At 41.3% G+C, this 15,375-nt stretch overlaps 1 protein-coding gene across 1 annotated transcript; it reads left to right on the top strand.

Annotated features, from left to right (window-relative positions):
• Window positions 1-1,926: 1,926 nt before the first annotated feature.
• On the top strand, window positions 1,927-2,901 carry LOC308099443 (CMP-N-acetylneuraminate-beta-1,4-galactoside alpha-2,3-sialyltransferase-like; the record flags this gene model as incomplete). The annotated part of the gene is made up of 1 exon (XM_080448186.1): window positions 1,927-2,901. The coding sequence occupies one exon, from the start codon at window positions 1,927-1,929 to the stop codon at window positions 2,899-2,901; it is 975 nt and encodes a 324-aa protein (XP_080304312.1).
• Between the last annotated feature and the right edge of the window lie 12,474 nt (window positions 2,902-15,375).

Here is a 15,375-nt window from a genome sequence, read left to right as displayed (position 1 = left end):
CACCCAGTGTGAAGTGAGCGGTGTCATCACAGTGATGGAAGCTCACTTAATTTTTTTTTTAAATTTCTTTAAGTGTGTGGTACTATTTATAGGTTATTAATTTCATCATGCGTCTCGCTAGCCAATCAAAGCAAAGGGTCTGAATAGAGTCAGCCAATCACGGTACGTCGAAAAGGGTGTGAATAGAGTCAGCCAATCACAGTATAGGGAAGGACGGAAAGGGTGTGAATAGAGTCAGCCAATCACAGTACAGGGAAGGACGAATTCCCAACCCCACTTATAGGAGCGGCTACACCGCTCAAAAAACGTATGTAATAAATACTTACACAGGAGTTCAACCCCCGACCAAACACGCCTATCTACCATTAGCCACCGTCCCCCACTTCACCTACCTCGGTAGCACTCCGTCAACATCCTGCACCATCGATGATGACATCCAGGTTCGCATTGGCCTGGCCTCTGCTGCCTTTGGAAGGCTAAGGTCCAGGGCCTTCCAGAACAGGAACCTGACCATCTCCACCAAGGCAGCTGTTTACAAGGCGGTCTGCCTCTCCACACTGCTTTACGGCTCGGAGACCTGGACACCCTACCAGAGGCACATCCATAGTCTAGAGGCCTTCCACATCCACTGCCTTCAAAAGGATCCTGGGTTTGTCTTGGGAAGACAGGGTGCCCTATATTAAAATATATGACCGGAACCTGAGTTCCACTCTACTTCCACTGAGTTCGGAATGTGGTCGAACCCACATTTTTGCCCTTCATAGTATTAGTTTAAGGTCGGCAAGGTCGGACCGGGGACCGGATATACATACATATAGATACATTCAGATACATTCAAGCCTTCTTGATATTGTATAGATTCCCACCAGAGTCCTGCACGGGTCCAATTTTGAGAACCCGCGCCCGCCCCGCCCGTCAATACTCAGATCCGTAGACTGTGATTATTTCAAAATACGAACCAGACCCGCCCCGCCCGTCAAATAAACGACCCGTTGTCCGCCCGTTTACCCGTGATTACATGCAGAGTAAAATGTAAATCCTATTGAAAAGTGTGTTGAAAAAGATAGCAGCCTTCAACAACAGCGCTACATTCAGTGGTCAGGTTCTTACAGAAATCAAGTGAAGACGGAGGAGCGAGCTTAAGCCACGCACGCGAACGCGCATCTACGCAGCACACATGTGTCGTTGTTTACATCGTCAGATGGTTTTAATTTGAAGGTTTAACAGGATGTCAATGTGTTTTTGTGAGTTAAGATAACTGACCAGCGTGCTCCATGCAGTTGTGCTGTGTTAAGTTACACAAGTGACGTTGTTTGGGCGGAAACAGTGCTCTCTGATTTACACAATAAAATGATACCCGCCCGTGATTAGTTCAGTACTGCGCTTCCCCGTACCCGTGATCTTATCAAATTAAAAATTTCACCCGTTTTCACCCGTCAAACGTGGGTACCCGTCGGGTATCCGCGGGTACCCGGCCCGTTGCAGGACTCTGGTGCGGCTGTATCAAGGACTTTTACTCACTTTCACATCACATGTCATATGGGTATTTGATAGGTCGCCATAGTTACCCACTGAATATTGGTACTCCATATATGGAGCTATCCGACATATCTTAACCTATCCAAGTCTGACATCACAAACTCCATATTAGGACCAGGTTGATCTAGAGCTCCATATATGGAGCTGGCAGAGACATCTAGTGCTGACATCATGCTAATGTAAAACTCCATATCTGGATATAGCTGAGTTATCGTGACATCAGTGAGATGTCATGAGCATCCACCCAAGCACTATATAAAGGGTGGCCGTCATACCTTGAGTTCAGATGCAAGCAGTATTTACTCCACTCTTTGCCTATCTCCAAGACAAGACTCTTCAAGGCCATATTTGCATTCAACCTTAAAGGCTCCAGTGTTTTAAGGTACCATGCATAGGAAGGCCTTTCTCCTGGGGATTTGTTTCATTCTGGCCGTGGGTGTCTTGACGGGTGTCTTGACGTACTTCGTGTTCCCGACATCATGGGATGATTGCGCACCTGGCAAGATGGCCACCCGGTACCCAGGGTTTGGATTCGTACCAGTTCCCATGTTCCTCGATCGAAACTTTAAACGATTCAGCTGCATCAGTGATTATGTCCTTCCTTTTGGAATCAAATCACAAGAGAAGATCGTAGAGGATATTCTGTCAGCTACAAACAACTACGGTCTAGGGGAGGAGCTGGACAGTTTAAAAAAGCGATGCATCGTCATCGGGAACGGAGGAATCCTGACCAATAAGTCTCTGGGCCAGACGATCGATACTTTCGATGTCGTTGTGAGGTTGAACGCAGCTCCTGTGAAAGGTTACGAGAGAGACGTGGGCTCCAAGACCACCATGCGCATCCTATACCCCGAAAGCTGCCCCAAGGACCCGGAGCAGATAGAGAGCCAGTCGCTGTTCGTCCTCTTGGCCTTTAAAGCTGTGGACTTCGAGTGGTTCCGGCACATGGTCTTCAAAGAGAAGCTACCTGATACAGAGAACTTCTGGGAGTCAGTGGCACAGCACGTACCTAGAGATCCCATGGACATGCGAATCCTCAACCCCTACTTCATCAGGGAGGCCTCTTTCAAGCTCATCGGCTTGCCGTACCACGATGGTCAGCCAGTTTGGAATAAGGAGAAGGGCAATGTTCCCACGACGGGGGCAGTTGCCATAACGATGGCCCTCCACAACTGTGACGAAGTGGCTGTGGCTGGTTTTGGCTACAACATGAGCGATCCCGACGCTCCCTTGCATTACTACGACGACCTCAAAATGTCAGAAGTGACAGTAAAGGGCAATCATAACATAGTGAAAGAAAAGCAGTTTCTGACAAAACTTGTGAAGGCTGGAGCTATCCAGGACCTTACCATGGGCATCTAGATCAATGGTTCTCAACCTGCGGTTTGGGACACCCAGGGGGTCCCCACATGATTTTGGGGGTCCCAGATAAAGGTCAAGGTCAAGTTTAGTAATATGTCCCAAACTGGGCAATTTATGTTACAGCAGATAAATAGAAAATCACACCCAGTGTGAAGTGGGCGGTGTGGTCATCACAGTGGTCACCACAGACCCATGACTCACTTAAAAAAAACATAATTGTGTTTTTTTAATGTGTAGGACGTGTGTCATGTGTCTCGCTAGCCAATCACAGTGCTGAATAGAGTCAGCCAATAGAGTCAGCCAATCACAGCGCAGCTAGTGGTCATCACAGTGATGGAAGCTCACTTAAAGAAAAGTATAGATTTGCATTGAATGTGTAGGGGTTAGGGGTGTACAATGGGTGGCCAATCACAGTGCAGGGTTAGGGGGGTACAATGGGTGGCCAATCACAGTGCGGCAAATGTCAATGTCCCAACCTCACATATAGGGGCGGCTACACCGCCCAAGAACTCTAAAACACAGTAAATATAGATAATATGACATAGACATAGACATGGACATGGTCACAAGATTCAGATAATAATAGTAGTATACCGTAAGTATAAGTGTACAACAACCATCCTCCCACCTCTATAATTGCGGCCAGCAGACCACAACCATATTTTACCATAAGAAACAACAGAAAAGAAAAGAAAGCTCATCGTTACCATCCTCCATTCAGGGGTCTTTAACCGCTGGCCGCAAGGCAAGAATTCATATTCAGGATTTAAGGGATGAGAGCTTTCCGCTCTAATCTAGATGACAGTGACGTGACAATTTAAGACCTTTTTAATACCTAAAAGAAAAAGACCATTACTGCATCAAAAGTAATTAACAAACAATACTATAAAAACTGGTCAAACATTTGCCAAATTGTCAAATAATCTCAAAAAGAGGCAAACATTGAGAAAATAGCTGATCTACAATCTGCTATTTTCATCTGTGGAACCGAGTCAAACAAAATGTAATGCCTCAACTCCTACAGTTACAAGTGCTTATCAGGGTGGGGGGTCCCCTGTTCAACTATGATTATTTTGGGGGGTCCTCACTTCAAATATGATTATTTTGGGGGGTCACAGCCTGAAAAGGTTGAGAGAAAGACTGATCTAGATCACGGTTTCAGTGAGTCGGGACCCAAATAGCCCATTTAAAAAAATGTTTTCCCATATATGTTTTCCCATATATATATATATATATATATATATATATATATATATATATATATATATATATATATATATATATATATATATATATATATATATATATATATATATACACACACACACACACACACACACACACACACACATACATACATATATACATATTTATATACATATATATATATGGGAAAACATATATGGGAAAACATTTTTTTAAATGTCCCGACTCACTGTTTAGGAAACCGTGATCTAGATCAGTCTTTCTCTCAACCTTTTCAGGCTGTGACCCCCCAAAATAATCATATTTGAAGTGAGGACCCCCCAAAATAATCATAGTTGAACAGGGGACCCCCCACCCTGATAAGCACTTGTAACTGTAGGAGTTGAGGCATTACATTTAGTTTGACTCGGTTCCACAGATGAAAATAGCAGATTGTAGATCAGCTATTTTCAGCTATGTATATAAATATGTATATATGTATGTGTGTGTGTGTGTATATATATATATATATATATATATATATACACACACACATATATATGGGAAAAGTTATTTTTAAATGTGTGTTTGGGAAACAGTGGCCTAGAGAACATGTAGGCCTACATATATTTTCTGTGTTTTGTAACGATGGTGTTTTTTATTATTATATAAAGATTTTGTTTAGTTTGATCAGAGAATATAATTTAATTATCAAAAAGTTTCTTGGCTTTCACTCATTTGGGGAATGAGTGAAACCCAGCACCGACTCCACATCGAAAGTCCGGGCTGTGATCTTTTATTTAAATTATATATAAAAGAAAAAAACGATTTATGAAAAAGCCAGTCAGTTCTTTGAGAACTGACATAAAAGCAGAGACAACAAACGTGTTGGCAACATAGAGGACACCCTCCCCCTTATTTTAATTTTAATTTGTTAAGTTAGCATTATTAAATATCACTAGTATTATCATTATTATAATTTAGCAGGTATTAGTAATAATTTGCATTGATTGACGTGTGTAATTATGTTTTTTGTTATTATTATGTTTTGGTTACTGCATTTTATTTGAACACTGGGTGTATATGTATAAAAAATAAATAAAAAGAAAGCAATTGCAAGAAGATATGATTTGGAATGCAGGTATGAAATGTAAACGTAAACATCTTGCAATAAAAGTTTTTCTTTTTTTTAAGTTTCTTGAAAGCTGTAACTGATTACAGGTTTTTATTTAATTTTATTTAAACACAATGTATTCCATTACATCCAAACTCTGACTTATTTCTTTGAGTTACAATATTGATTACATTATTAATTACAAACACATGCATATTAAAAAAGTGTGACATTCAGAAAGGAAGTTTTTTAAATTATAATTATACACTGCTATTTGTAGACTACTATAACCTCTGTGTGCTCTGTGTGTGTGTGTGTGTGTGTGTGTGTGTGTGTGTGTGTGTGTGTGTGTGTGTGTGTGTGTGTGTGTGTGTGTGTGCGCGCGCGTGCGTGCGTGCGTGCGTATGTGCGTGCGTGTGCGTGCGTGTGCGTGCGTGCACTGGAGTGTCCCTGGAGTGGGTGCGGTCTGACTCTGAGCTTTTAGATCTGCTGTTTTTAAGTAGCCAACATATACATGGATGAAGAGATTAAAATGATTGTGATGCTACGTTAAAGGAGAATACCGGACAAATTAAGTGTTGTCTTTGATGTCTCGTTACTCACCGACCGACGTGAAAAGTGGCGTTCTTTTTTTCCATAGATTCCTGTGTCGTCATTTTTTAAACCCCCTCCGTTGTCAGAATGGGAGCGCGTGGGTTAGGGAGATTAGGGAGAAGCAACCAGTGTTAACTCGTTCGCCATTAACGGTGGCCTCGCAGGAAATTTCAACGCATGTTTGACTATCATGAGACTCCACAGTGACTAGCAGTAGAGAGAAAAACAACCTTGCCTCGGTTATAATAGACGAATCTCCCTAACCCACGCGCTCCCATTCTGACAACGGAGGGGGTTTAAAAAATGACGACACAGGAATCTATGGGAAAAAAAGAACGCCACTTTTCACGTCGGTCGGTGAGTAACGAGACATCAAAGACAACACTTAATTTGTCCGGTATTCTCCTTTAACTACTCTGTCTGTATGTCTGTCTGTCTGTCTGTTTGTGTCATTCTGTCTGTCTCTGTGTCATTCTGTCTGTCTCTCTGTGACATGTTGCTACGTGTAAGATATGTCACATATGTGACCCCCACCCCCACCCCCCTCCTTGTGATTGGCTCCTAGTGAAGGTCCAAACAGAACAGACATGCAGTCAGTAGAAGCCAAGAGGTTAGTGTAGTTCAGTCAGACAACTCTTGGATTGGATTAGAATATATATTTATTGAGCAAGCTTGAGCATGGATATAGAAAGCATAAGGAAGCATAGTTTGGCGTCAGGCCTCTGAATCCATTCACTCCCTGTAAGAATAACATTTTAATAAATGTTACATGCCAAATAGCATTTACAGGGAATGAATAAAGACCCCCACGGGGATCTAGAAACAGAACCTACAGGTGGATGCCGGGGAGGCGGTGGGATGAGACTATTCATGGTCAGCAGCATACGTAGCAAGCAAGGGCAGCAGATCCGGCAGGATCTCGGCAGCAGAGCAGCAGCAGCGTCGCACGTCAGAGCAGCAGAAGAGCGCAACCAGACTGAACAGGTAGGCAGAGCATTACTTATAACCCACCGACCAGGAGAAGAGTGCATGTGACTTAGTCACCTGATTGGTTAGCCCAATCCCTTGAGTTGCCTGGCCTGAACTAGCTCCGTAAACTGCGCCTCATTTCAGTCAGACAACTCTTGGATTGGATTAGAATATATATTTATTGAGCAAGCTTGAGCATGGATATAGAAAGCATAAGGAAGCATAGTTTGGCGTCAGGCCTCTGAATCCATTCACTCCCTGTAAGAATAACATTTTAATAAATGTTACATGCCAAATAGCATTTACAGGGAATAAATAAAGACCCCCAAAACAGCAAGAACCCCCAAAACCGCTTGGGAACACAGAGCCTGACGCCGGACCAACCATCTGTGAGAATGGTGGAGCTCCATGAACTTTGTGTTCAGCTAAGCATGATGAAGTTGTGTCCGAGTTCCTCAGCATTTGATTGTTAAGCTAAACTAAACAAATGCAAGCATGCATCCATGTGTTCAACAAGCCTGATGAATCCAGGTACCTGTTGATTCCTGAACCCAGGAGTCCTAGACGGTATCCTAACACTACGTTGTCCACTGTTGTGCCGCACCACGAGTAGGATTCGAAAAGGACATTCTATATTTTTTCTTTTTCAAAGAAATCTGCTATATATATATATATATATATATATATATACATATATATATAAATGAGGTCATCCTATGATGAATGATAACTATTGTTTATCATCCATAATAAATAAAGTGTACTGACTATGTGTGTAAAGACGTGCTATCTTTACTTAAAATCTGAATCAGTACCCAACGATACCTGGAGCAGCAATTACTAATAGACTGAGCTTGATATGATTAGCCTGACTGCATAGTCATAGAAAACCCAACATTTTTTAGCGCTACCATAGAAAGCCCAACATTTTTTAGCGCTACCATAGAAAGCCCAACATTTTTTAGCGCTACCATAGAAAGCCCAACATTTTTTTTTAGCGCCACCATAGAAAGCCCACATTTTTTTTAGCACTACCATGGAAAGCCCAACATTTTTTAGCGCTATAGAATAAACCAACATTTTTTAGCGCTATAGGAATAATCACAATTTTTTAGCACCATGACATCACCACTAAACTAAATCCCCAGCAATCCACCCGAGTTGTAATTAAAGTGTCAATAATGCGCAAGCAGCATTTATTGAATTAGCGATAGAACAGCGAGAGCACTCATACTCATGAGCTTTTTTTTTCCTGCAGAATGTCATCCTTGAGGGGGCGCTCTTGAGCAACGCATGGAGTAAGACGTGTTTATCAGAGCTCCTGCAGAGTCTAATTTAATACTATTATTTCGGCGGCGTTTTGAATGCTGTGATTTTGTGAACAAGTCACTAACAGATTAGGGTTCAGTTTGTGGCAAAAGAAGTGTTGTGTGGATGGCGTATGATTTGAGAAAATACAAATTCAAGCCGGCGAGTTCAAGGCCTGCTCGCCCCGACGCATCCTCGGAGTCTAGTGCAGAGGACAACAACACACAGACTGAGCCCAGCATGCCCACGCCTGGGGAAAGTTTGGCTATGGATAACATGGCGCTAAAAGCAGATATCATTGCATCCTTGAGAAGTGATATATCCACGGTGATAAGGCAAGAGTTGAAGAGTGCTTTGGCCGACGACTTTGAAAAACTGAGAAAAGAAATGAAGGAAATCAAAGCTGAAATCACAAACGGCAACAGTGCGTTTCATGCAGAACTCGACACAGTGAAATCTACTATCAAGGACGTGGAGGGAGGTCTATCAATGTGGTCAGATGAAGTTACTATACTCCAAGACACCGTAAGCCTTCTTGAGAAACAAGTCGATCTCATGAATACGAAATGTTTAGACATGGAATCCAGGATGAGACGTGGGAACGTCCGTATTTGTAATGTCGAGGAACAGCCAGATTCGAGCTCACCCAAGGCAGTCTCTAAACTACTGAAGGAAGTTTTTCAACTGGGAGGAGATGTACGTGTCGACAGATCGCATCGCAGCCTGACAAAGAAGAAGCCAGGAGATAAACCGCGGATGATCATTGCCAAGCTACACAACGAGGGAGACGCGGAGGACATCCTGAGGATGGCCAGAGACGGACGGCGGCTACACTACAACGGCAAGACCATCTCAGTATTTCCGGATTATCCAGCAAGCATTGCTAAAGCTAGAGGCGCCTTCACAGCCGTGAGATTGCTGTTAAAAGATCGGCGCGATGTGAGGTATGGAATAAAGCACCCAGCCACCTTCGTCCTCACGCACAACAACGTGGAAAAAAAGTTCTTGGATGCAACCGAAGCCATGGATTATGCCAAGTCTATAGTCAACACAACGGGAGCCGCGGCGGCCCCGCCCCCAGACCTGGCCGTGGCTGAAGACCAGAATCCTGCATCGGTTCAAGATGCTGAAGCTTAATGAATGTATCCTGACTATTGAGGTGAAATCTAACTAGCCTAGTGTATGGTGCATATATCAAGTCTACTCTCACAAGTGTTCTTAATGTGTATTCATTCATTGTAAGGCTGCCTTTTAGGCAGTGGTGAGGGTAGACAAAATGTTTTCCTTTCATCTCTTTTGCTTAAGGATCAACACTACGATTACAAGTTCTATTCCGATCATTTTCTTTATTTTGTTTTATTTCTTCTTCCTATTATACATATTATTATTTAAACAAAATAATCTTATATCTGACTATATGGTCTGAGGTGCTGTTTTTTCTCTCCTTTTTTTTTCTTTCTTTTTTCTTTTCTTTCTCCCTTTTTTTTTCTCTCCCCCCCTCATTTTGTCTTCAAATATCCTTAATATGGAGTACTTTGTGGGTGTATATAATGTATATATGGTCATGACAAACATATATGGGTATCTGATCTTATGTATAGCCAAAGAGGTGTGTTTGGAAAAATACATGTCAAGACTAAGTTTATTTTCTATTATATAATTTTTGTTATTCATTTCCCTTCCTTTAATAACTCATTATTATTATCCTTTTTACTGTTTTATTATCATTATTTATTTAACCCATTTTCTCTCTCCTTTTAACCCTTTTTCCTTACCTGACCCTCTTTTTTTTTCTTTTTTTTTTCTTCTTCTTCCTCTCTCTCTCTTTCTCTCTCTCATTCCCTCTTTCTTTCCTATCATCGGATCATTTTCTTTTTATATTTTTGAAAGGATGACTTGTTCGCATTCAAAAAATAATGTTGGGCCTGGCTCGTGTTTTGCTGGGTGGCGGTGCCGGGCGCCGGGGGGGGTGGCTGCAGGGCTTGCGGAGCGTCGCTTTTGCCTCGTCCGCGGGTCTGGGGGCCGCCTCCTCGTGGCGGGCGGCGCCGGTATTTGGTGGGACGCGGACTAGACAGTGGAATACCGCTGTATTCTTCATTTGCAAGATTAATACAGATTCTGTAGGAGCCTGAGTTGCTCATAAAACTTTTGTTTCCCCTTTCGGGTATTTTGTAACCAAAGCCGAACACTTTTGTTCGTTTAGCTGCTAGTTTACTGCAGCCTGGGACCAGGTCCCAGAGGACTGTCCAGACATCATGCTGTCTGAGTGCAGGGTCTATTTTTCTTTATGGTCAGTTCCTTTTGTCTCCCGGGGTCGTTACTGTAAGAACATGGGCAAATTTTGTTATGTGTTTGTATTTATGGAACTACATCAAAGCATCATCAGGGTTTATGTTTTTTGTGAGGTATGACAGACAGATACAGGTAAATCAAATGAGACAGAATTGTTACAGTCAGGTATTAATATATCTTCTGAAGGGTAATGACTAAATTAAAAATAGTAAGCTACAATGTACATGGCCTTAACCATCCAATCAAGAGGAAAAAAGTTCTTGCCCAACTTAAAAATCTGGGATGTGGAATTGCAATGTTACAAGAAACTCATTTGGTGGAAAGTGAAGTAAAAAAGCTTAGGAGAGAGTGGGTTGGACAGGTGTTTGGCGCCTCCTATGGTAAAAAGAGAGGAGTGGCAATTTTGGTCGGTCGAAGTGTAACCTTTTCTGCAGAAAAAGTAATCCAGGATAAAGCAGGTAGATACATCATGATCACAGGTGCAATAGATGGAATTGAGATATCTATGTTGAATGTCTATGCTCCAACGGAAGATAACCCCACTTTCTTTAGAGAGATGGCTAACTTAATTGCAAAAAATGCAAAAGGTATGATAATTTTAGGGGGGGACTGGAATGCCGTACTTGAAGGGAGGCATGACAGATCACCACCTGAACGCAAACAACCCCAAAAATCTAAAATGCTAAATATTATCCTGGGAGAGTTGGGGCTGGCGGACCCTTGGAGACATAAAAATCCAAGGGTGAGGGACTTCAGTTTCTTTAGCAATATGCATAAAAGTTATTCTCGCATAGATATGTTCTTTGTCCCAAAACAATTTTTGTATAAAGTTGTAGACTGTTCTATAGACTCAATAACAATTAGCGACCATGCACCTGTGATTCTCACTTTAGATTTAGGAGTAGAAAAGTGTTTTAAATACTGGAGGGCAAATATTTCTTTACTAAATGACTCTTTGGTGACTGACGAAATCAAAAAATGTATGGGAGAGTATTTTGATATAAATGACAATGGGGAAGTTAATCCATCCATTTTATGGGATGGAGCCAAATCTATTTTTAGAGGTAAAATGATTGAAATATCAAGCAGAATAAAGAAAAACAGGCTGAAGGAACAAAACGAATTAGAGAACAAGATTAAGATACTAGAGTCAGAGCATAAAAATAATAGGATGAATGAAGCACTGTTGACTGACTTGAAACAAAAAAGACACGATTTGGAGAAGCTCTTGACATATAAGGCGGAAGGATCCCTGAGATTTTCTAATCAAAAATATTATGAGAGAGGGAACAGAGCCAGTCGCCTTCTGGCATTTCAGCTACGCAAGAAGCAAGCCAACCGTGTAGTTTCCAAGGTCTTTCACCCTGCCTCAAAAAAAATAGTAGTTAAACCAAGAGAAATAGCAGGAGCATTTGCATCATTTTATGAAGAGCTATATGACTCTCCAGCAGTAATAGATAAAGATGAGAAGTTAAATTCTTTCTTTTCAAAATTGAACTTACCAACTATTTTCAACGCAGACGCAACTAATATGATAAGAAATATAGAAGTGGGTGAAATAAAAGAAATTATCAAAAAATTAAAAAACAACAAATCACCAGGTGCAGATGGACTACCGGCTGAATTCTACAAATGTTTTGTAGAAGAGCTCTCTCCGATTTTAGCTAAAGTTTTCAACTACGCTCTGACTGAAGGAATTCCTCCTGGGTCATGGGCAGAAGCCATAATATCGGTTATTCATAAAGAGGGTAAAGACCCTACCAAATGCGAGGGTTACAGGCCAATAAGTCTCCTATGCAATGATCAAAAGATACTTACTGCCATATTAACCAAGAGAATCCAAAAGGTTGTGACACAGTTAATATCACCTGACCAAACAGGATTCATACCAGGAAGACAGGGTGCCAACAACATCAGGCGTACTCTTAACATTATGTCATGTGCAAAAAAGAGAGGTCAGACCGCCATGCTACTTAGTCTGGATGCACGCAAGGCCTTTGATGTTCTGGATTTGGAATATCTCTACCATACACTTGACAAGATGGGTTTTCATCCCACATTCATAGATTGGGTTAAAGTCATTTATTTAAATCCAAGGTCAAGGGTAAGAGTGAATGGATTTTGCTCCAATTTCTTTGGCTTGAAACGTGGTGTCCGGCAGGGGGACAGTCTTTCGCCTTTGCTCTTCAATTTAAGTCTGGAACCATTGGCAGAGCTCATTAGACAATCAGAACAGATAAAAGGTATTAGAGATGATAGAGGGGAGGAACACAAGATCTCTTTATTCGCGGACGATGTACTTTTATATGTAATGGACCCTATTATTTCGATACCAAACATACTAGAAGTCTTAACAGAATATGGAGAAATATCTGGATATCAAACAAACGACTCAAAATCGGAAGCAATGATGTTGTCAGGTACTTGGCCACCGCAATTGGATGACAAAGTTCGGTTCCATTGGTCCAGAGATGGCTTTAGATATTTGGGAATTGTTATCACTCCCTCTTTTTCAGGCCTGTACGAAGCTAATTATGGCAAACTATTGAAAAAGATAAAGGATGACTTACTTAGATGGGAAATTCTACCACTGTCACTGATAGGCAGGATTGAAACGATACGAATGAATGTTTTACCGAGGTTACTGTTTTTGTTTCAAGCATTGCCAGTAGGGGTACCAATGGGGACATTTAAAAACATAGATAAACTAGTGTCAAGATTCATTTGGCAAAACAAAAAGCCAAGGGTAAGACTCAAAACACTTTTGTTGTCCAAAAAAGCTGGGGGCCTTAACTTGCCCAATATTAAGTATTATTACTGGGCAGCACAGCTTAGGACCTTGATAGCTTGGATAACTAATGATTTGGAAACAGGCTGGGTGAGCATAGAAAAGAATGCTTGTCCCAATATTCCACTGGAGGGGCTGCCATTTGTAAGCCAAGAACAATGGAAGAAAATTAAAATAGATAATGAGTGGATTACATTCACTATAAAAACATGGTTGTCTATAAAAAAGAAACTACATCTCTTTAATTCCATATCCAGAGTGATGAAGATAGCAGCCATTCCAGATTTTGAGCCAAGATCATTAGATATCGGTTTCAGTAGATGGGCAAACAAGGGGCTAATCATTGTAGATCAGCTTTTCTCAGGGGAAACTCTGAAATCATATATGCAGCTTCAGCAAGAATTTGGCTTGTCAGGGATGGACTTCTTTAGATTTCTTCAATTAAGACACTATTTACAAACAAATACAAACTGGGAGCAGATCTGTAAATTGCCTTCAAATCTAGAAAAATTATTTATGTTGACCATGGATGGAGAGATAACAAGGAATCTGATATCCCATCTATATGGGTGGCTCCAAGACAATGTTATGGGAAATACTCTAGATATTAAACAGAAGTGGGAACTAGAAATGAACATCTGTATGACTGACAACAACTGGGAAAAATCATGCCTTAATGGCCATAAACTAACAAGCAGTCCTACTTGGAGAGAGTTTGAATGGAAAACAAAAATGCGAGTGTTTAAGACTCCCCAAATGCTAGCGAAATACAGCAACACTTCAGACCTATGTTGGAGAGAATGTGGGAAGATAGGGGATCATACCCACATATTTTGGGATTGTCCAAAAATACTAAAATTTTGGAGGGAAATTCAAGGCGAGATTAAACAAATTATGGGAGTTGACATTCCTTTTGAGCCTGCGTTCTTCATACTTGGTGAGATTCCGGGTGGAATAGTGACCAAGAACCAGACATATCTGCTTGGGGTGTTGCTGTTGATCGCAAAAAAAATGATTACCGTGTCTTGGAGAAATGTGAAGCCACCAACTATCCAGCAATGGAGGGATAGGTTAAAAAGCATATACCTGATGGAAAGCATTACAGCTAGACTACATATGAGGACAGAGTTTTTCAATATCAGATGGACACCGGTAGTACTGCAGCTGCCCAGACTGATTGGGGATTCGGCCCCCCCCTAATGTCAAATTGACTGGACTTGATACTATATATAGACTTGGATGTCTGTCCTGAAGGACATGTATGGACGATTGGTACTGTTGGAAATTGGAACAATGACCTTTGATTGCCTGTGATGCCTTTGTATATTTCTTTGATTTGTCTGATGATGTTCAAAGTGATGCAATTGTTTTTTGTTTTGTTTTTGTTTTGTTTGTCTGTTTTATTTTATGTATGTCCATAATGTGATTACAGAATGTATGAAAATTGGAAATAAAATTCAAGTGCTAAAAAAAAAAGAATGTCATCCTTATTAACCAATATCTACGTAAGCTCCTGAGGACCATCGCCCCATAAATTTAAGAGAAGCAGAAGACAAGCAGCGCTGCAGGTGTAGCTACACCAATACGGAGGATGGAGAAAGCCCGCAGCTTGAGCAGATCTCTCGCAGCTTTGCAGTGAACCAGTTCAAGTTTAGGCCTACAGATGGAGAGACAAACACAATGTTATTGCAATTCTGGATTAGCCCGGCCATCCTATGACCAATTTAACCCATTTTGGGTTCATGTTGCCATTTACCGTATAGCAACATGCATTTTATATATATATATATTTTTTTTAATAACTATTTGAAGTTTCCAGAACTTAGTCAGGATTTAGAAGGCGATTTTTTAATCGGCCATGGTCTAAATGGGTTAAGCGCCGTGTGGCAGCATGTTAGCAATTAGCATCATAGCAGTTGATGCAGAAAGAATACGGTATACAAGCTTAAATTATAGCTTGCAGAGCTTGATGCAGATTATTAGACATGTGAATAATATTAACTAACGCCGATATCCCTCTCCATCCATAGCCTAATAGATTTAGCACGAAATGCCATCTGTTGCAAGTCTGGATCGGCCCAACAGAGCCAGCCGCCAGAGGTTGGCAGAATTTATTTAGCAGAGTTTAGCAGCGAGGCTAGGCAGCTCAGTAGATGATGCAGCATAGGTGCCGAGAAGACCTTGAGAAGCCCACATCTCAAGCAGCTCTCTCACGCTGCCTTGA

This window comes from Gymnoscopelus braueri (assembly GCF_963280865.1).
Source record: "Gymnoscopelus braueri genome assembly, chromosome: 13".
Lineage (NCBI taxonomy): Eukaryota > Metazoa > Chordata > Actinopteri > Myctophiformes > Myctophidae > Gymnoscopelus > Gymnoscopelus braueri.
Note: the sequence above shows the minus strand (reverse complement) of the source record. Positions and strands in the feature narration are given on the sequence as shown.